Below are 23,041 nucleotides of genomic sequence, written 5' to 3'. Positions count from 1 at the left end.
TAGAACAGCCAATCAGGGCTGACACTAAGACACTACTGTGGCACAAATCCAAGTCTATTTGGCTTTGCAGACATGAGGATCAAAAAGGAAAGCAAAGAAAAAGTTGTATGCTATTAACGGAGACAGGAAAAGGTAAACTGGGGGAATTAGCCCTAGTAAATGGCCTCTCAATAGACATTTTTTCCTACATAAAAGGTAGCCAAATATAGATAGACAAATATTCAAAAAAACATAGGCAGACACATTTCTTACTCCGATTTCCCACCTTCTCCCACACAGAGATTTTCTTGCTTAGAATGCAGACATGGTAAAAGGCAAGAAATACGCTTACTGGGAAATCTCCTGTCAGGAAGCAATGGAGCAAGAAGAACAGAGCAAGTTATACTAATATTCCCTTAAAAAGTAATTGCAAACTCCTTATCCTTAGACTTGGCAAGTCATCTTCCCCTTTGCGGCTATAAAATTAAAGGACTGTGTTACAGGGTGTGGGACAGTGTGAGCACAGTGAGAAGTTAAAACATTTTAAAAAGCAGATTTATCAGGTTGCCAAATTACTTCATTCAGTTTTAAGTAAGCACAATGAAAGGGGTCTTACTGAGCGTAGTCTTATTGGGTGCACTGTACTACTAACTGTGCTTTTTGTTTTTCCTCAAGGAAATGATTCACAACTTCCTATATTATTGTCTTTTGAAGGACATTTCTGGTTTCCAAGGCATTCAGATTGAGCCGTGGTCTGCGCGATAGAAAAGTATGCTGTTGTCTAATTTTATAAAAGATAATGAGAAAAGACTAAAAAGACTGTTTTTTTTTAGCTAAGCCTTATTTCCACTGTACCCAACAGTATCATGATGTTCTGCCCTCTTTTCACTGCACATCCTGTTAACACTGACTCAAATGTTGAATGAGCTGAATGAATCCAGGTTTCTTTCCAGTGCTCTTAAGACAGATGCCAAAGATATTTTAAATGACCCCATTAATTTCTGTCTGCTGGAAGCCCTTAATCAACACCTCTAAATCACCCAGCTTTAAGCTAAGTGTTCCAATAGATGCTCCATTTCAAATCACAACTGCTCTGATTTCCACTCTCAGTGGTTCAGATGCTGTGCACCACTGAGCCTAAGACAGCCTGGCTTCCTGGAGAATAGCAGTCATCTAGTCACTGGTGCTGTTGAGATTTATTTTGCCCTCAGTGCAGAACTGAACCAGAAGTGAAAGTTACAGTGAAGGCAGATGGTTGGCTGTGTTTTCTGAATTAAGCAAGATATAAAAAATAATACACGCCTGAACAAATATATAAAATAATGTGAAACTGATGAAAACAGATTATCTGTTATTCCTAACTATACAGTAAGCACCTAGTGATAACTCAGTAATGATACGTAAACTAAGAAAAAATAAGAGTGGCAAGTAGTAAGTACATTGAACAGGCAGGATTCCAGTAGTTTGGTATAAAGAATGAAAACCAAACATATCTATCATCAATGATACATAAACAGCAAAAACAGAAGAGTAAATAGTATGTGGACTGAACAGACAGGAGTTTGAGAGACTTGTATGAATAATGAATAGCAATCATACTGACAATAAACTTTGTTCTGTACTTGATAACTGAACACAGAACAAGAACAGTATAGATGTTGATAATAAATGTCGTGTTTTAGTGGTATGCTAGATAAATGCAAGAAAAATGCAATACCCTTCACATTATTCCACCAAGACACCCATCTCCCCTCACAGATAAACAACTTACAACTTTAGAAGCCAAGCTACAAGTGGCCCTATGTCCAAACCACTTTGATCAAATTACAGGTATGCAACAAACTCACCCCTTAGGTCTTACCTTAGGTGTCACCACTGTTCTGCACTCAAACAACTCAGCTGATTAGAGCTCCCCCAACTCTTACTCTTTAACCAACTTACCATGGGCCAGAAAATCTTCTATCAACTCAAGAAAACACCATCCCCGCAAGACCTACTACAGCGTTACTCCAGTGCCAGAACCCTACCCTCTAGCAACAAACCTCTTATAAAAATAACCTCAGCAAACAATATTGCTGGAGAAGCCCTATACTCAACCAACATCGTCAAAATCTGGAATACACTACCTTCTAACAGCATCTATCACAGCCTTAATTCAATTTAAAAAAATGCTGACAACTCACTTATCCAACAAGTGGCTATGCCCATGTGTACTGCTCCCGATTAAACTGTCTCTCTCAGCTAATGCAATTACTTCCTCTAAGCTGCTACCTCCTAAAGCTTCTGATAAATAGGTGGTACAATGTGCTCGGCAACCTCTGTATGTGTATTTCCAACTAATTCTCTACAGTGAATACTTAATGATTGTATGGACTCTGTTAACTATGTATGGTCACATATTTGTAACTAAATGCAACTTACAATGTTCTCAAAGTGTATTATCTTGTATGTTTTGTACTCATAGTTTGCTCAACCCTACATGCATTATGTGGATCTTTTCTCACCAGGCCTCTGCTGAAAAAGGACGTGTGTCCAGTCGGACCTTCCCGGTAAACAAATGTAAAATAAAATAAAAAATAAATAAAATAGTTCAAACCATATATTTTCAGTACTTGCTTCCAAACAGTGGGAGTCTTCCCTCTTACAATCTCACTGTGAATACAAACTACTCTAAGTTCAGGCCTCAACTCAGTGTCTAGTAAAACAATTTAAATACAAATCTCAAAATGCAGGACAAATCACATAATAAAAAAAAAGTTTCTTCTACCTGCAATTCTTTTAATTTCACAAATTTGCTACCTCAACTCATTATTACCCAGATTATTTTTGCCTTATGTAAGTATATACCTAATTTATTTATCTGTATGCACATTTTTTTTGCCTTTCCTTTTCTACGATAGTGTTACTTCAAATATTTTTGTTGTTAATGTTTTACTAAGGCTGAAACTGCATCTAATTCCTTTTCGTGTTATACCTTTGTGTTCTTAATTCTTCTTTGTAACCTGATGATGTATTAAGCACTTATGGCCAGTCTCTCTCTATTTGCATGCACATTGTGTTGTTGCCTTTGTTATCTATGACTGTTTTATGTCAAACACTTGTACTATTATTGTTTTGAATGTAACCCAGACTTTGTCATACTGCAATCAGTGCTCTGTCCTAGCAGTCAAAATGTAAATAAAGACAAAGCATGATAAGTAACAATGAAGTAGGAATACAAATCAGTAATATGTTTAACATTCCTATACTGCCAAAGCCCCTTTACTATGATTTTTTGATGGTTCTTGGCTACTCTTCTAGGTTCAGTAATGACAAGTATGACAAAGACTGAATTGGGGGGGGGGGGGGGGACACCAGCAACACGAAAGGAAAAAATTAGTCACTGTTAACTTAGTGTTCCATCACAGTTTTTTTTACATACCTTAATGCACCATGGCATGAGGTGCCTCCAATGTCATACTGCATTTTCTCTCTAATCATGCCTGTTTCATGGTGATTTTTTTAAAACAAAATACTTTGTAAAATGTTACTATTCTCTGTGTGATATCACCAAAAACTTTGCTGACCTTTTTTCCTCGGTGATGTCAATTTAAGCAGTGAGTCTGGGTATATCAGTAGACTTTAATGGATGCATCACAGTGCAACCTTCAGTCCCAGTCCATTACAGTCAATGGACAAACACCACACTATCCTTCAAATGATGTCAGTGAGAGATTCAGTAGAACTTTGTGGGAGGATTCTTAATAAAATGTTTATGAAGCTTTTTATTAACAAACTGCTCACATAATTTTGGTAAAGTAGGATAGAAAATGCATATTGGCACTTACGTTACAAAGTGCCATGATGTATATCCAAGCTGCTACGAAACATTTTATTAAAATGAGAAAAGCCAGCTTCCACTGAAGATATTCAAATAAATGTATTCATTCATTCATTTGGATATAAGGTTATTAAAATTGGCTGACATGGCACTTCTCACACATAATCTGGGTGCAAGACAAAGCACCCAAACAGGGAGAATGAGAATCTTTACAGCCAATACACAATAAGCTGACCACAGCTGAAAAAAGAGTGAGTCAGCAAAATCCATATTTTGATAAAGCCACCATATAATGGGAGCACAAAAACAAAACTCTGAACTGGCATTTTGCAAATGTATTTACATTTAAAAGACAATGCTAGCCTACAAAAGCCCTTCCCCTCAACATCCTCACTGAATAACAACAGAAATAGCAAGACCTTGGAAGGTGGGAAATAAATATGTCCCCTCTTCCCCAAGGTAATGACATCTCGAAGTGGAAATATACAAAACAGGGTGAAGGCTGGAGGCATAGCATCTCATTTAAGAGGAGAATGGAGGCTTGTCCCCTCCCCTTTGTAAAACAGTGCTGTAAAAACACTTTTATAGTCTAATCAGAACTTGCAAAATGCTGGTTTGAAGAACAGTCCAAATATTCTACAAAGAATTATCAATCAATTTGTGTTTCTCAGGGTGCCTTCTTCATTTTTTGATTTGCTGATAGACTCCCACACCTTACTATTTATCCTACTGGTGTGGTGCGGTCCTTGGCCTCCACTACCTTGCTCACACAACAACGCTGTCCTTCGTCTCCCACAGTCTCTTTATTCTTGGTCACTTGTCATCTTAGACTTGACACCTCATTTTTCTGTCCCAGAACAGTTTGTTGCTTTGGTCTCCATAAGATCCCCCATTTCAATTCTACCTTGTTTTGCTGTTTTTCCACGTATATGTACACACACACACACACACACACACACACACACACACACACACACACACACACACACACACACACACTTCTATACATTTCCCCTGTTCTCACAAGCTATGTTTCATGCAGGCCACACAACATCAATTCTATTCCTATCACTGCTAGTCTGTAGTGCAATGTTCAAGTTCTTCTTTGCACTCATTTTTTTTTTAATCTGGTTAGTATCCACAGTTTTACATCTGGTGTTTACCCTGTACCTATTTCTTGCAATGACTTTCTATTTCCCTACTCCCTTGGTTATACCTACATCTACACAAATACTCCCTCATCTTTCCTTGTTTTGGGTCCAGTACTCATTTCTTTGTTCTTTCATATTTTACGTTTTTTAACCTTTCCTCCCCATTTGTGAATTGTCTTTATTAAGAATCCTCAATTCTTCCAATCCATTTACAAATCCTTGTCCCTGACTGCCCAATTTGCCCTTAGCCTGATCATACAATTGTAGTGTCCTAACACCTAAGAGGCTCTACTTTGCTGCACTTTTATTAGTGGAGTGAGGTGTCTCACCTACAGTACTGAGTTTTTGCAATGTCCCTGTTTACCCTCATGCTACTCCCATGTTATTCACGTCTGTCTCCTTTAATAATTGCCCAATTCTACTCTTCCTCCCTTTTTGGGCAAACTCCCTATACCATCTTGTTTTATCTCTGGTGCTCCCATTGCTGTTTATGATTGCCAGCCTCATATACTCATTTTCTGCAGTCAAATGGCGAAGGAAACTATTTCTGTGCAGTGCATCAGGGGAAATATGGTAAGAGAGGATACATCCTGATATGACTGTGAAGTATTATGAAGAGAAATGTTTGCTAAGACCACATGCAACATTTTTTAACCATTTTTTTACTGTAATTATGCTGTTATCCTGTAAATTGGATTTTCTGATTTTAATATATATATTTTTTTACTTTAACTACTGAAGTGAAACTATGCTTATTAAGTTTAATACGCTTCAGCTTGTATTTACTGAATGTTGAGCATCTGTCCAATTATTTCCTGTTTTCTTGCATCTGGCCCAGTTACAATTGTGGGGGAGAAACTCTTTGCAACGGGTGGGTGTGTTTTCTGTAGTCTGCAGCAGAATTCAGTACATAACGTACCAGTGTCTGTAGAACAACCAACCACTCACTCTCTCACACACTGAATCAAAAAGTAACTAAACAAAGTTACATTCAAGCAAAAAGTAACAAAAGGAAAATGTAACAAGATACAATTCCTAGTGAAGTATACAGTGCCTGGCATAGAATGCAATAACACAAATGTAACACTGAAAATTGTCTACCATGGAATGCTCTGTGTGAGTTATGCATTGAATGAATTAGTGTTGAAATGAAACCTGAATACATCCAGAGGACAGACAGTGTAAAAAATATTGGGAGAACTATGGAAAGGAGTGACGGGGTGGCAAGGAAGAGTTTGCAGCATTATATTGTCTGAGGGCAACAGGCCAAGCATATTACCTGTACTCTGAAAGACGGCTACAAGCCTGTTGGACAGAAGCATGTGCTACAGACACATAGTCAGTATAAAAGAGAAGAATTAGATTATTTAAGGTAGTACCAAGATGGCTGGCATAAGTATGTAAATAATGAATTTAACAAGATAATGTAAAGATACCGTACAAATAATGACCCCTTATCTCTTTTGAAGTAGCCAAGATCAGTAAGATATGTTATATAACCATAGCTAGGAGATTCTAGTGTTTATACTGTACTTATAAAGGGAACAGTACAGATGTGCTAACTGCATAGTAATGCATTTGTCGCAGAGGATTAACACAATTTATTTTCTCTGGTACACAATTTCATTTCCTCTGCCGTCATTTCCACTTACGATGAATCAAAACTAGTGATTACAATCAGTACTGTCTTGAAGACACATTTCCACTATTAAAGGAAACAGGTGATATTCTGGCCCATACCTTAGCAACACAATCTGCAGATGGAGTTGTTCATTTCTTTCCCTGACAACATCTAAGAGCAAATTTGTCATCCTTTTCCATGCCTAATTTCACTGGATTAATGTTTTAAGGCAATATTCATGGAAATATCAAACATGTCTTGCACCACCTGTTCATGTTTAGAAATCAAATAAATGGTCAGCACCGTCAAAAATAAAACAAGCAAACGAGAAGTGTAGAATTCTGACGGGTACTAGTCTTCCCTCTTGCCTGAAAACCTGAAAAGCCCTAATCATTAAGAACAAGGAGGAATCTGATTTTCTTTAATGGTTGGCAACTCAAAAAAAAGACACTTTCCTGCATTTGTTTCAAAGCAATGTATGCCAAGACACTCTTCCCTTCTAAGATGACTGTATGTATTTGAATACCAGAGAATACTTTTCTTTAATGAAAGAGGTCAATGATAACTGCCAGTCAAACATCCCTGAGATTACGGAAGTACAATGGACTAACACCACAGTGGAAAGTAACCATTTTTAACAGGCTATCTTCCCAAACACCTTCATACATTATTTGTGCAGGCAATAACATACCCCAAATCACTACTCAGAATTTTCTTAACAAGCAATCATTCCGGATTTCTCATGTCAACAGAAGCTTTCTTGAAAGAGTGGTCCTACCTCATCTCTCCCTGATGAATATAATCTGCCAGATTTTTTCCACCACGATTTTTTGATAAAATTTACTTATTCCACCTAATCTAAAAAAATGAGAAAAGCTGCCATGAGGCCATTTAGCTTAAGTATACATTTTCTATTTTTTCCCTTTACACTTTGCACTACAGTTCATTCCGTTTTCAATCCACTTTCCATGTTAAGCTACCTTTATCTCTTCAGTGAAAGTTTCAAACCCTGGAAAAGATGCCCCGCTCTACTACAAATGCAGGATGAGATTCCATCACAGTTAGCAGAAATCCAAATTTGCAAGGATGAAACTGGCCATAGGTTAAGGACAGGAGAAGTAAATGCATCGTCAGCCCCATTATGGAATGGAAGAATGAGAGATCATGGCAGAAAAATAACTGTTCTGCTGTCAATGTTTTGAGCATGCATGGAATATATATACTTTTAAAGTGTGGGGGGTGCAGGTGAAATAATCAAACAGGTGCTAACTACAACAAATGAATGTACTGGACAGACACTGCATCTTTTGTGCCAGCACACTGCATGTTCACAAAAACAAAGAAAGGAAGAAATAAGGAAGCAACAACCATTAATTATGCATCAGCTTAAATGGAAACACTGCTTAATCAGACAGCCTATAGTCAGAGTACCAAATTTATGCAGAAAAGGCACTAACACAACATTACTGGATAGTTTACCTTTTATAGCACACCAAGCCAGTTAAAAGACTATTTGCTAACACGCACAGTTTAGGGGAAAGGTACTTTGCCTGAGACAAAACGTCACAATTGAATTGTTCATCTCAGCTGAATTAAGCACCTGAAAATACCCCATTACTTTTGTCCACTTGCTGCTTTGAATGGCAAATAAGCACTGTTATAAAATTTCCAGTTTTTACTAATGACATTTAAGTGCAAACACGCGAAATGAGTTGGAATTCTGTTACTCTTCAAATGATGCGTCTATGGGACAATACTTTTGTTCATCTCTGAGTACAATGCAAGGCTGCCCTGTACCCTTTATGAAAGTAAACTAGTCCTTTTCTAGGCAGCAACCTACATAGAACAAATGAGGACTTCCATCAGACAAAATTAACCAATGCAGACATATTAACGGCAGTAAAACTGTAATATTTTAAGTGGGTTACTCAGTTCCTCAGGAAATAAGACAGACAAGCTAATCAGAAGATATCATCAGAACATTACAGCAGTTAATATTTGTCTAGGGCTTACTGACAGTGTCATTACATAAAGCTGCTATGGTTTGTAGCTCTAGTTCTCCAACAAAAATTTAAAGGAGAACTCCTTCTCTGACTGTGCTGTTACAGTTATAACCAGACAATTCTCCTTGATTAGTTAAAAGAATGTTTTCATCATATGAATATCTTAAATGTACTCTACATGAATATTTAAAATGAACTTCACAATGTTGCTCACCGGTTTAGTCTGAATACTAATGTTTAAACCTTCCACCCTTCACTTAAAATATTTGCCTGTGAAATCAAGTACACCCATGAAATTAAGAGAGTCACTTGTAGTAACAACATGATGCCACAGTTGATAGTCATTGCCTTAATCTAGTTTACACTAGGATATGATGTCAGTGTGCATGGAATACAGTCTTGTACATTAACTATTATGAAATATGATTTTTATTTCATTTTGCATTTGATTTCTGTTCTGGACTCTGTCTGAAAAGTGTCCAAGGGCTAGTTTACTTAGTTAACAAACATGTACACAAAAAACAAACAAATAGATAAATAATTAAAAGATGGTGATGCCACAGTTTTCTTTGCAGAATCGAAGTATTTGCAAATGGGTCATACTTAGTCACAGAAAAGTATCAACTAATCTGGCAAGGAAGAACATGTTGCAGTAACCATTAACCATAAATACTCCTCTTACAAATTTTAGTACTAGTCAGCAAGACAGATATAAGAGGCAAGGGGGTAATCAATAGTATTAGGTATTTCCACATTTCTTAACCAAAAAAAGAGATTAAAAATACAAGAATGCAAACAATAAAAATAAAAAATTCCTACTGAAGCACTGAAAAAAAAAAAACAACAACTGCTGGCACAAACAGTTGGGGGAAGGGAAAAGAATGGCACCTGTCAGACAGCAGCATCAATGTCACAAGTAACGGACGCTGATTCAGAGCCCTGGTGTACTGTGCAAAGTATCACACACTGTGCATCACCAGAGCACAGGATACAACAAAACACCTCAGCATTCAGGGTTGGGCAGCAAATCACAGAGTACAATGTTTTGTAGGTATGATATGAAAGCACTTGATACAGCCTCAAAATACTCTGCACAGTGGCAGAGTTACAGATAACACATTACAAGTAACCTGACAATACACCACATAGCTAGCAGCCAACCTGCCAACCACATCTGTCCAAGAGGAAGCAACAGGGGTAGTACACATGCATACATACACACACACACACACACACACACACACACACACACACACACACACACTTTCTTTCATTCAGGCAGGGGGGCACACTCCATACCTCACCCACGGTACATATCATCATACCATATGGATCACGCATCATACTACCTAGAAAAGGGACATCTTGGAGCAGAAGTAACAATAACAATGAACACTCCGACTTCACCATGGCCAGGCAGTAATACCACATATCTCACAAATACTTGCCATACCACAAATATACACAACCACCATCATGACCACAAGCAAACTCTGCCAGTGGTGTTGGCAGCTGTCAATAACGGACCTACTATTCAAGAACAGCACTACCCACTTTAACATGTGAAACCAGTGATCACTGTGGACTAGAGACACTATAGTTAACTTACGGGATACCTACAGAACAGAATGACATTAAGTTTTCATGGCACTATTACTGCGGTGGTGGTGCTGCGGTAGCATTGTCGCCTCACAGTTAGACGTTGCCCGTTTGATTCTCAGTTAGAGCGTCTTCCATGTAGCGACATGGGTGAATGGGCATTCCTTCGTTGAAGGTTGTGCGTTAGGCCCGGCAAGCCAGCACATAAAAATCTACTGCCAATCGTTAGCGGACCGGAGTTCCGCTGTGGCGTCCCCTAACCGGGAAAAGCCGAAAGACACAAACAAACAGTCATCTAGCAGACATTTGGTGCATGGAATCACTTACACTGACAGGCCTGTGCTCAATCATACTTGCATGCTGAAGGATTCAATGTATTATCTTCACAAGATATCCTGCCCACAATCCAAGCATCAACAGGCATGACTTGGTTCAGGACACCTTCTCTAAGCTTAATACCCACATAATGAACCAAGTCCTCATTTCTTTGAGTAGGATATCCTGTCCATGCTTCCTGATTCCACTATGAGCACCACTTTATATGGCATGGAGCAGGATAATATACCCAATCATGCAAAGTGCTACACTTCATGGTTCAGTGTGCTAAAAACTACCGTAGATGTCACCTAGGGAGAGTGCTTTGCACCAAGCAATGCAGGATGGTACTCAGAGTATGGCAAGGAATCAGCAGCTCAGGTTTAACCACCTTGATGTCTCAACAGTATTTTATACTGATCTATGAAACATTATAAATTAAGAGGACACATCCTTTGGTTAAATTAGAAGTACCCATTTACACAAGGTGCACCAAAGCAGAAGTTGCTGTTTAGCTGGAATGTACCCATTAGTTTAAAGGGTATCCATTTTCTAGAGATTACTGACTTAGGAGTACTTGTTTTAATGGGACTATGCACTGAATAAGGGGCACAGAGGCAGGCATATCTGTTTACTGAGGTATATAAATCTAAGGGAACATGTTTAGAAATGTTGTAATGATAGATGCATTTTCCTCCTGAATTCTTTCTGCCCCATGCCCAGTAACCATCAACTCACACCAAATTTGTTCTGCTTCCTTTGCAAATAGTCCTCAAAAATGAGCCTAGTTCCAAGACTTCACCTCAAACATATCACTGTGAACCCACTCATCCATCCCAGCAAATGCACACAAACACAGCTAAAATGGCCAGATGCAACCCACTCCTTCCTCCCGAGGAGCTACATTCTAAGTAGTTGGAAAAAGGATAGGACAAGCAATTCAGAGGACTGTGCTGGGATGTTTTTCTTCCAAGTCTCTTTGAATGAACATATGGAAACCAGTAAAATACCAGTTACCATATTCCTGTGCCCTTCTTAGGTTAAACTGCTAACATCTTAAGGTTTTTCCACATTAATCAGGTGTACAAACCTGTTCTCTGTAGAAATTAAACAGATAACCTTGTCAAAAAGGATCCTTTACAAACTGTAGCTTGTCATCTGTGCAATCAAGAATGCTACTTTAATGAAATGTACGTGACAGACAAAAAACACAACTAAAATGGTAAGTTTTAGCTTGTCAGACAGAACTTACTAGATGGAGTTGTATATTACCAGACAATGTCTATTTCCAAATAATTACATTAGAACAGGAACACTTGTCCATCTACCCACTTAACTGAATAAGCTTCTAGAAACTTCAACAAGGCATCTTTATTCTTCCTAAGGGGGGCATCAGAAAGAGAGTGAGTCGCCTACATCTGCTATCTACAATAACTTTATATGGTCTAATCCCTTACACTCTGTTTCTATTAAATAGAGATTTCAGATTTTTGTATCACTTTTCACACAAAGCAACATCATGGATAAGACATTTAAGACTAGAAATCAACCCTGATTCTACTTATTTTCTTAGTGCTGCTTGCACTAAAAGTTACCTCACCCTAGTTCAATTCAAGGATTAATGAAGGAGGTGAGGGGAATGTAAAACTCCTTCAGTTCAAATAGAGCCATTGTATAATGTTGACTTTGTCACTTCAACAGGTATAAGCTGTCCACAGGTACTGGTGCTTACAGATATTAATTCCCGGCTACTTTTGCTCAGTAAGGGACTGGAACAATAAACTCTACATTTTAGTGTGATCCAAAACATGGGAAGTACTATGAATCAATCTCTTCATCGAAAATCACTTTCTACCTTACTGAGTTCTACAGAGAAGTGTTCTGAAGAAGCAGACTGTAAGCGTACTTCACAATCTACTCTGGAACAGGCCCACACCCAAGTAAATTAGCAAAGCATCAATTAGTAAGTTATATCCAAATCAATTTCTACACAAGTCTTATTAGGTACTTTGCTTTCTTACAATTACTGGTAAGACAGAAGTGCTCTCAGAACTGTGCCTTTGAGGAAAACAAATTAATAAACAACAAAGAACTCAATGTTTACTCGGACATGGACAATCAAAATAATACAAAAGTACAAAGCACCAAAATTGCCACAGGCAATATTAATAGCTTTCCTCTAACCTTATCTCATCTTAGAAAAAAACAAGCGCAACAAATGCACTCCATTTAGACCAGCACACTGCAACACATCAATGTTTTGTTTTACTGCTACACAACTCAGGGGAATTTTAAAGTAATAACATTAATATCCTGCAGCACAGCAATGTGGCTTCATTCCCAGATATTAGCTTTGGCTAAATGGTGTCAGATTGTTATTTACATTCGGAATGGAGAAAAAGTTTTTTCACAGCAAAGTAGGCAGCTGTACAATTTAGCTGAGTATGCAAAATGAGAGTTGTTACACAATGACAAAGCCAGTGCTTTTTATTACAAATCAATCAATGTATTCTTTAGACTGCATCGAAAAAAGGTATAAAACACTGAAGAAAGAAAATACAAGTGCTTTGCTCAAACCAATCGAACGTTTCATCTGCTCAACACACTGCTAGGCTGCATAATACTGCTGACCACATGCATTTGCAAGAAGTGTATTCCTGTAGAAACTAATTTATCACCCGGCTGTCATGATCATTTATGGAAGGCACCATACAAACATTACCAATAAAATGTTATTAATAAATAAACAATGTGGTCCCTACCTCTGCTTCTCAGTGTCCACCAAGATTCGGACAAGGATTCCTGTTACAGCCACAAGAATAGGATAGTGATCCACACTTTCTAAACCTAGTACAAAATAAAAATAGAATATAAAATATGCATTTCTAATGATTCTTGTGTTCATATCACAAAGGATGTAACTAGGCTAGTCCAAATCCAGGTAATGTCAGAGGAGAACTTTTTAAGAGAGACTGCGAGAAGGACATGATTTTTTTTTTTCTGCATGGTCAGCCCTGAAAGGAAGCAATACTAGCTCCTGCCCTACTAGGTCTCCAGTATCCATATTTTCCAGTCCTTAGACTTCCCCATATTCAAGCCACAGCTTTAGGATTAATTTCACCCATCAGCATTGCAGAAGTGGTCTTCCTTTATTTTTTTAACATGTTCTATGTTGTTTCTGAAACTATAAGGGCATTGTGAAGCAGGACCCACCTGAACAGCCTCCACTGAGGCTACAGACAAATACCCACTAAAAAGTGGCTGGCCTATGCAGACAATGCTGTCAATATACTAGAGACAATTCCATCTAGGGCGCACATATTCAAGGCTAACTTTGTCTCAGCATGTGTGTTATATCATTACAGCAATACATTTTCGGTCACTTGACAGCCAGAGTCTTACAATCCCACACATCAGTCCAAACCTGTCGCGCTCTGAAGATGTCATATGAGGAATGAGAATAGTGACACAAGTCCCATTCATCCTACAGATTCTTTAGCTAATCTCATACACACATCACATTTGACTCTTAAAGAGACTAGATGCATTTTTGTGGTTGACTGCTCCTTATGTTACACTAGAAAAATAATAATTCAAAGCAGCATGTGGAACCAAGTTTACAGAACCACATCACACCGTATTGTGCAAATTCAGCATTCTTATTGTCATCAGAAACCTCCATTACTTTTGAAGAGCAGTTAAGTCAAAGTATGCTACGCATACTTTTGTGCCCCCAACAATTCCTAGTAAGCAACTGAAAGATATATACTCCACATTATCTGCTGATCTATAAAAAAGCTTTCTGCAAGGGTATTCTCTGCTGAAATCCCCAGCTCAAAACATTTCTGAAGTCTTTGCAGTTCCCATCTGCAAGAGCAGGATGCATGACAAAACACAGATGAAACATTCATTGGAATGCGTTATACTGAAAAAAAAAGTAGCATTAAACATCATTCCTCCACTGATTCATAATCTCACTGTTTAACATGAGCAGATTTCAACAAAACAGGGAATCAGTCAGTGAAAGAATGCCAACCTATTCCTGTTTCAACAAACCATGCTCACCTCTTAAGTCCTCCGTTTAACCTTCATGCACTAAGCAAGTAAGTAAGAAAGACAGGCAAACCTTAAATATAAAACTGCATACTGACCCAACAAATAGAAATTCATCTGTATGGACTGGATGAAGAGGCAATCCAGGTACATTTAGGTAAGCAGGGGGGTTGAAAGCATGCACACTGCATGGTACCTTTTGGAAGGTCACCTAATACGGTGAGTATATATATCTAATACATCTGACTTTGAAAGCCTTCTGCAATGGATAACTACTGGGAAGAATGTCAAACAGTGCAATCAAACCTCTATGACAGCCTGGAGCAGGAAAAGACCAAAATGCAAGTGTTCAAAAGGTCGAGTCCTGAAGCAGTAATGTACCAAAAGATGCACAACTATGGAAGCAAAGAGTAAGCAAATAATGCTCGGTGAAGACATGTAAACCAATAAACAAGTGGTCACAGCAGAACTGTCTGAAGTAATCAACAGAACCAGCTGCACTCTAGCAGAATGGCCACTGAAAGCAATTTGTTTTCAACTGTAGTTAACCACTTTTTGATAGATGACAATGCAGGCAGACACATCTATTTGGACAAGGTTTGCTAAATTACTACAAGCCCCTTCTCACTGACAGTAAAAGAAGAAAACAAGCGGCCATCACTTCTTGAACTCACACAGCTTTTTCAGGGAAATTCTAAGCAAAGTGAGCAACCTAGGATTTGAAGGTCTTTCTCTTTCTCCCCATAGATTCTGCCAAAAAAAAAAAAACAAAACGGAGAGAAACATAACTGGTCTAAGGATACTGATGACATCATTTTTGGGAGAAAAAGATTAGTAAGTCCTAAGGGATACCAAATATTTATGGAAGACTATACAAGGGGTCTATAACAAAATGCCTGGAGGTCTGAGATACTGTGGAAAGAGATGACACAGCCAAAAACAGTTTTTTCAAAAGATGAACTTCAGAGCTGAACCAGCTTGTTCCAAAAGAATACATGGAAACCTGTCAATCAAGTTTAAATTCAAAGGAGGTAAAGGATTCTTCACAGTTCAGCTAAGATGCAGAATCCTCTTGAAGAACTGCTTTACAAACCAGTAGTGAGTATCAGTCCCACCCTCCACATGGAGAGGATGTGCAGACATGCAAAAATATACATATTAACTGTGAAATAACTGAAAGCCATCTCAAACAGATATGCGAGATATATCAGGATCACCTGCAAGGTAACTAGCTTAAGCAATACAGGATACCTTTCTTCCCAAATGGCAACTCTATTCCTCTTAACAGAATAGGTCTGATGAATATAAGGACTCTTTAAAGGCTCAATCTCTTCTGAGATATCTTATGGAAGGTTTGATGGAAGAAGAGGATATAAAGGAACATTCACACACTAAGGTACAGCTACCCTGTTACAAAACTACCCATCCGTGGGGTGTTCCTTGGCTTGTACTGCAACAGTTTTCTGTACTACCTTCTGTAGGACCTGAAAAATGAAACTAGAATGATCTCAACCACCATAGGGCAAAAAAGATGACTTCTCGTCTTCCTTCTCTGAATTTTGCTGATAGGTTTGGAATCGGACAGAAAGGTGAACGGGCACACTGCAATCATTCCTGTCAAGAGGAAAAAATGAAATGCATCCACCATTAACTCTCTCTCTCTCTCATCCCAACAAACTAAACAGAACAGGGAAAGGACAATCTTTTATCTTGTGAATAACATGTTGATAACTGGAATGGTGTCACTTCTGAAAGTCTACAATCAAACAAAATATTCTTATCATTAGCTCCAAGGGAAAGCTGGGGTTGTGAGAAAGAAAATCCTACAGTACATGCACTCACTAAAGAATGTGAACAACTGCAACAGTAGGGGTCAAGTCTCCTGCCCACTACCAGGCCAACATCACCTCTATGCAGATGAAATAAGTATGTGCTACCTTACTTGTTTATGCACCACAATATAGCCTATCTGTCAGACCACAGCAAGAGGGTTCTGGTCTAAGCCTTCATTGTAGAGCTTCAAGGCTGAGTTGAAATACATAAAGCCCACAGTTAAGAATTCTATTTTTCCTAAATGAGGACGGAGAAGAGATCATGCCTCATGGCCCATAAATGAAGTGCTCTCCAACAAAGCATGTGATGGGGTTCTGCTACAGGAAGGGAAGATCAACAACAAGAATGGTGGGAATCATCTGTGGCTCTAGAGGATACCACCACATGCAGGTTCAGAAAAACAATGGGTGGGGGACCGACCCTGGGCGAGTCAATATGATGGCTTTATAACCATTAACACTTCCTCCTCGGATACATAAACAGAGCTGTGAACAGCACAGTTGCCATGAAGTCGAATAAGTATACAAACGGGTCTGAACCCACATTCTTTTTTGTGACCTAGTGATAATTTTTCTGCAACCTCTGCAAGTAGGAACAAATGATACTAAATAGTATCCATCTCCTGCCCTGTGAAGCAACAGCCCAAGGAAGTGCTGGTACCAGTGTGTTCCTTGACATGCTCATCATGAGTCATCCAAATAAAGAAGCATAATAAACTTCTTCTTTTGGTAAACATTCTGGGTAAAGGGGAGAAACAAAACGGTAACACTTTACAGTGAAAGTGAAGTTTACCTAGAGTGAACAAAAGGAACTGCCATGAAGTCTACCTAGAAAAAACAGAAGGAACTGCTGTTGTGGACCATTGACACTAGTGTCAAAAGGCATCAATCATGGCAGGTGACACTATTAAACTGCCTTGCTGTAGCAGTGATATTATTCCTTGCACAGTCAATTTATGCATGTATTATACTTGGAGTAAAGGAGGTGGTGAGACAATATATTAGGAGTGAGAAAAAAGCAAAGTGCAAAAAAAGTATCCAAAGAGAGCACATGTACATTGCTTAGTAGCTGGTTGTTTCCCAATTATATCTGTATTACAAGGTTAGAACTTTAATAAAAAGTGTTAGCTAAAGTTCATTTGAAGTGAACAACTAAAGATACTGTAGTTTTAAGGTGCTGATTTTAAGATGATGGTGATGGAACAGAAGAAACTCAACGATGAAGTTGTTTTGATGGAGAAGATGGATAATGATGAGGAATGTGCAGCAGACTCTCGGCCTATAAGCAAACTGTGTGATAAAGAAATCATCAGTGAATAATGCTAATGTGATCCTTGAAGAAATAATGGGTAACGTGAAGCTTCTAGCTGGTCACCTGAGTACTTCTGCCAAGCAATTGGAATTGTGCAAGGTGAATGATAGTGACATGGAAAAAAGAGGAGCACAATGTGTTGGTACTCTTGAAAAAATCTATTGAAGAAGTTTGAGATAAAACCTTAAAGATATTTGGACAGATGGTTTATACAAAGCATCAGCAGGTGAATCTAAGGGTAAAATAAAGAGGAATTTCTAAGTAAGAAACTGATGTGTTCGCAAGGAAGGATTTGGATTGTGTGGGCGTTGTCAAATCCAAGGTGGTGCTGTGGACTAAATTTTTAAAAATAAGTCTGTGCACTGAAAAGGATGCCAAAGTCAATGGCAGAAATGAAATCTAGCAAAACATGGAGCATACTGGTACAGTTCCTTTTATGCTATAAGAAAGACAATTACTACTACTGTTTCAGTTGTGGCAGCCAAATAAGAAGTGTGCAGCTAAAAGTTATCCTGTATTTTTCTTCATGAGTTTTCAGCTGATTCTTCAGGAATGAGAGAATTTTATGATGACATATAAATATAAGAGGGAAAGCTTTAGACACAAATTGACTTTTGTGACTATGTTGCATGAAAGTCCTTAAGAGATTGAATGATAAACAAATACAAAGAATAGTAGAAAGTAAGATGAGAGAGCTGCAGTTCAGATCAGGATACAATACAATTAACTAATATTTACAATGAGAGATATTTTGGAGAAGCTGGAGATAAGGAGAGTGTCCAATTAGGCATTCCTAGACTTGGAAAGAACTTAAGCCTAGTTTCCAAGAAAGCTAGTTAAGGCAGTCCTGTGACTATTCAAAGTCAATGAGACAGAGGCAGAATTAGTAGGCTATATACAAGGACCCAAAAACACAAGCATGAACAGTAACTTGACTTACAAATGGGGTTTCTAGTGGGAGTGGGTATAAGACAGGCTTTGACCCCATTCCTGTACATATGGGTGATTTATTACATCAGCTAATAGTTGACAGGGACAAGATCAATAGAGTTGCTGCATGCAGACAATGAGGCACTACAATCCACCCACTGTGAACAGGAACATCAGCAAATGACAGAGGACTGGAATGCAAAACTAAAGGCACAAAGGATGCACCTGAGTACAGACCAGACAGCAGTCATGGCAGCCAAGTGAGGAAAATCAGACGACCCTGAAAACTGAGAAAGAATGAAAATACTGGAGCAGACGGACAGCTTCAAGCATATGAGAAGTGTGGATAAGGACAAGAGATGTCTGAATAAGGACGTCACTGCTAGAATCAGAGGTGCTGTAGCCAACTGGCAGAAAGTGTCAAAAGTAGTCTGTGACAGCAGAATGCCAAAGAAGCTGAAAAGTAAGATGTGTAAAGCAGTGGTGCAACCAATGCTTCTGTATGGTATAACAATCTGGGCAGTGAAGGCAAAGCACCTAAGGAAACTTTAGATAATGAAAATAAAGTGTCTGATACAGGTAGTAAGAAGCGTACTGTGGGACAGATGAAGAAACGAGGACAAAGAGCAGAAGCCAAAGTTGCTCTAATTATAGACAAAAACAAGGTGACGAGATTGCAGTGTGCAAGTCACATGTGCAAAAAAGAAGAATGATCTGGTAAAGTAGATTTGCAATGGATAGGAAGAAAGAACAGGTGAGGACAACCAGCCAAGAGCTGGATGGAATTTGTGACTGAAAATCTGCAAATGTCTGGTATAACAGCTGAAGACCATATCAGAATGGCTGTGCATCAACATTGGTGATGACCATTAACATGACAACCTGACTCCATGTAAAAAATGGAGGAAAAGAGGACTGGATGATTATTTAAAGTATATTTTGAGTGGTATATAACTATTTATGAATGCCAAATGGGCACTAGCAAATTTACAAGAGTCACTGCGGCAGACTGAAATGAATGTTTGAGAAAATATACAAGCCAGTGTTGTTTGAGGTGCAGAATCCCACCACCAGAAATGTAAAGAAGAGCAAGTACAATACTGGCCTGTCAGACTCATCATGCATCCACTAACTTGCTTTATTGACTGGAAAAAGCTTATATGTTTCCATCTCTGTTGTTAGTGTATAAAGTTTTTGTTAATGTGGTTATGCAAGTACTTACAGAGTGTTCAGCACATCTACTAGTCCTTGCTGGGACTAGCATTTTTTAACTTTATTACAGAAGTATAGCTATGGATTAAATAGATATGTGTTATACTTTTCAGTGTTTGCTAATGATGAACAAAACTGTTACAATTCGGGGTAGGCTAGCAAGTGTACCACTAGCATTGCAGAATTCCATTAAAAATGTATTTGCTGACTATAACCAATAATTGCCTTTGCTTTCACTGCTCATCAGTAAATGGACAATGTTGCTAGAATTCAGGGTAAGCCTGTAAATTGCTACAACTGTTAATCATAGAATGTTAAAATGTTCAACCTAGCATGCATTTATAAACATTTTTGATACGAGACAATTTTTAAGAATGCAGAGGAAATATATACACAAGTTTTGAGCCCTGTGTTAAGATTTCAGATGTTCCTGTATTATACTGGCTATATTTAATATTTAGCTCCCAAATCTGCTCTGAATTGGTGGTCAAGAATACCACCTACACAAACGCCACAGATACAACCAACATGCTGGCAGACAAGTTCAGTGAAAACTTCACCCCTCTGTCCCCCAATCAGTAAACCAGGACATCCTCAGCACCTGTCCCCACCCCTCATCACCAAGGAGAAATCATTAATGCCCTCTCAAAGGCAAAAAATACAGCCTCCATGGGACCTGACCACATCCCTGGCTGTGTCCTACATGAACTCAGGCAAGAGCTCTCAGCACCACAAGGCACCCCCATTCAACCAAAGCCTGCGCACCGGCTTCATCCCACCAGAATGGAGGACAGCCAATGTCATCCCTCTACATAAAGGTGGAGCGTCCACCGACCCAGGCAGTTAAAGCCCCATCAGCCTAACTAGATTGATCTGCAAGGCCATGGAACCCATTATCATGGACCTTATAAACAAGGACGTTGGCAACTCCCAAATGCTTGATCCCACACAGTTTGGTTTTGACAAAGGGAGATTTTGCCTGTTAAACTTGGTCACCTTCTTTGAAACGGTCACCAAAGCCATGGATGAGGGAAAGACAGTGCACACCGCCTATCTTGACCTAGCCAAAACCTTCAACAATATTCCCCACTCGGGCATAATAGATGACCTCTCCCAGCTATGCATCAACCCGTATGTTACCAGTTGGGTAGTTAACTGGTTCACTGATAAAACCCACTCAGTCAAAATAGGGGAAGCAACCTCTAGAAGCAGGCCCATAAGAGGTGTACCCCAAGGATCGGTCTTTGGGCCTCCACTGCTTGGGATATACTTTTCTTAGGTGCAAGCCAAAACCAGTGATCTGTGGCTGACCAAATTTGTAGACGACTGCAAGATGAGCACTGTCATAAATTTCCCTAGTGATGTGAATATCCTCCAAAAGAGCCTTACCCAAACTAATGGCTGGTGCTAGAAGAATGGCCTCAAACTGAATGCCAAGAAATGCATCATTATCCCCTTTGGGGAAAATGGCGCCCCCAATAATTATCACATTAATAAAGTACTAAGCATACAATCAGTCGTGACTTGGGCACCTAGGTTGACAGTAACCTGACTTTTGACCACCACGTTGCATCCATTGTACAGAAGGCTTTCTACATGGCCCACCTCATAAGGGTATTCCATCCAGGAAAAGTAAGTCATAACATCCCTGTACTCCTCCCTTATCAGACCCATTATCTAGTAAAATGCCCCCTTTGGCATGTACCTTGCCAAGCACATGCAGCAGTTGGAAAGATCACAGAGGTTCCTGACCAGGAAAAAAAACAGGGTCTCAAACACCTATCCTATACAGAGAGGCTAAAAGCCTTGTCCCTTTAACTCAGTCTGGTATAAACTGCTCAAAGGTGACCTGTGTCTGGCACACAGGGCCGTCTCAGACTCAGCCTTGATGGAGTTGCTACATATCTGTAAGTCAAACTCCACTCACGCAACCCAGACACAAGGCCTCAAACCTGGTCTGTGACATTAATAGAACTTGTTGGCGGTATAGATTTGTGTCCCACTGACTCCCCCATTTGTGGAATAGAGTCTCTCTCCATGTCAAACAGAATACCTTACTAGCCCTCTTTAAGAGGAACCTGGACGACTGGATGGGAAACAGAAAATATACCCCTAGGATCCCACCTGTGTCCCTGCTGGACAGGGAAAACAGGTGCTGACTTTGTGGGAACTTGGGTGAAATTCTTGGCTAGGCTTATAAGGACCTCTGAGCTAATAGCCTAGTATTGTCCTATGAACCTATAACAGTAAAAGTTCCTTTTTTTATGCTTCCCCCACTGAATATAAACTCATTCATTCCTTAGCAGTGAGCAGTCCTTTGATCAGATCTGCCAGGGAGAGAACCACCTTAGAGCATTTGCCATTCAGGCACACTGCACAAAGAATGATATGCTTTTGATGACATCCTGATAATGTGTGCATTTTGGCCAAGTCTGAAACCTCAACCCTGGGCAAAGGGACAGGTTTCTCACATTACCGCAGAGGCTCAGCATGCACTTATTAACGACAGTTACCACCAAGGTGATGGCCTGGAGTACTGTAAGCCTGCCTAACCCAGGAAGGCCACTGCAGCTCTATCCTACCTCCAAGTGATTCTGGCTGTTTGTATGCTCTACATCCAATCCTGCCCCAAAGGAAGAGCATGCTCATCCTCCAGTGCTGTCAAGCATGAGACACCAATCAAACTTGAGTCACCTGGGCCTCTGTCAGAATTTTATCTCTCTAGGCCACTGGCACTAAAATTAAAGTTTGATTTAACACTTAGATGGGAAGAACCATAAGGGTTATTAACAGCTATCAATGTTTTTTTAATATTGACCTCAACAATTAAATACAGATTTGAAAGTTTCAACAATGTAATTACAGTAAGACAATGAAGTAAGTAGTTAAGATGAATCTGCTATGACAATGTACAATTTTCTGACATTTAGTGAGCAAGGAACCTCACTGGGGATAAGGCAAATAGGGAGATTTTTTTATGATTTTTACACACTAATGCAACATGTTTATATTATATATTTGTTTGATATGAAAAAAACTGTGGACAATATACTGAAAATGAATAACTCACACAGTAATTCAAATGCTAGTGGAATAATGTAATTAGGTTTAACTACTGTGCTTATGAGGTTCTGTTAAATTTGTTGTACTACTGAAGGTTTGAAAGAAATTCTGGTATTTCAACGCAGATATCAACAAAGACTTATGAGAGTAA

General features: G+C 39.0%; 1 protein-coding gene across 2 annotated transcripts in view; it reads right to left on the bottom strand.

Moving 5' to 3' along the window:
• RNF123 (ring finger protein 123) overlaps positions 1–23,041 on the bottom strand; it is a 4,282,987-nt gene that overhangs the window by 1,249,623 nt on the left and 3,010,323 nt on the right. For both annotated transcript variants that reach the window (XM_044077780.1, XM_044077781.1), the window contains exon 35: positions 13,251–13,335. In XM_044077780.1, the coding sequence (XP_043933715.1) occupies positions 13,251–13,335 (85 nt within the window). The remainder of the gene's footprint in view (positions 1–13,250; positions 13,336–23,041) is intronic.

This window comes from Protopterus annectens, chromosome 7.part0 (genome assembly GCF_019279795.1).
Source record: "Protopterus annectens isolate FY-2018-M chromosome 7.part0, PAN1.0, whole genome shotgun sequence".
NCBI classification, from domain to species: Eukaryota; Metazoa; Chordata; order Ceratodontiformes; family Protopteridae; genus Protopterus; species Protopterus annectens.
The sequence above is the reverse complement of the archived record's forward strand: the minus strand, read 5'-3'. Positions and strand labels throughout refer to the sequence as shown.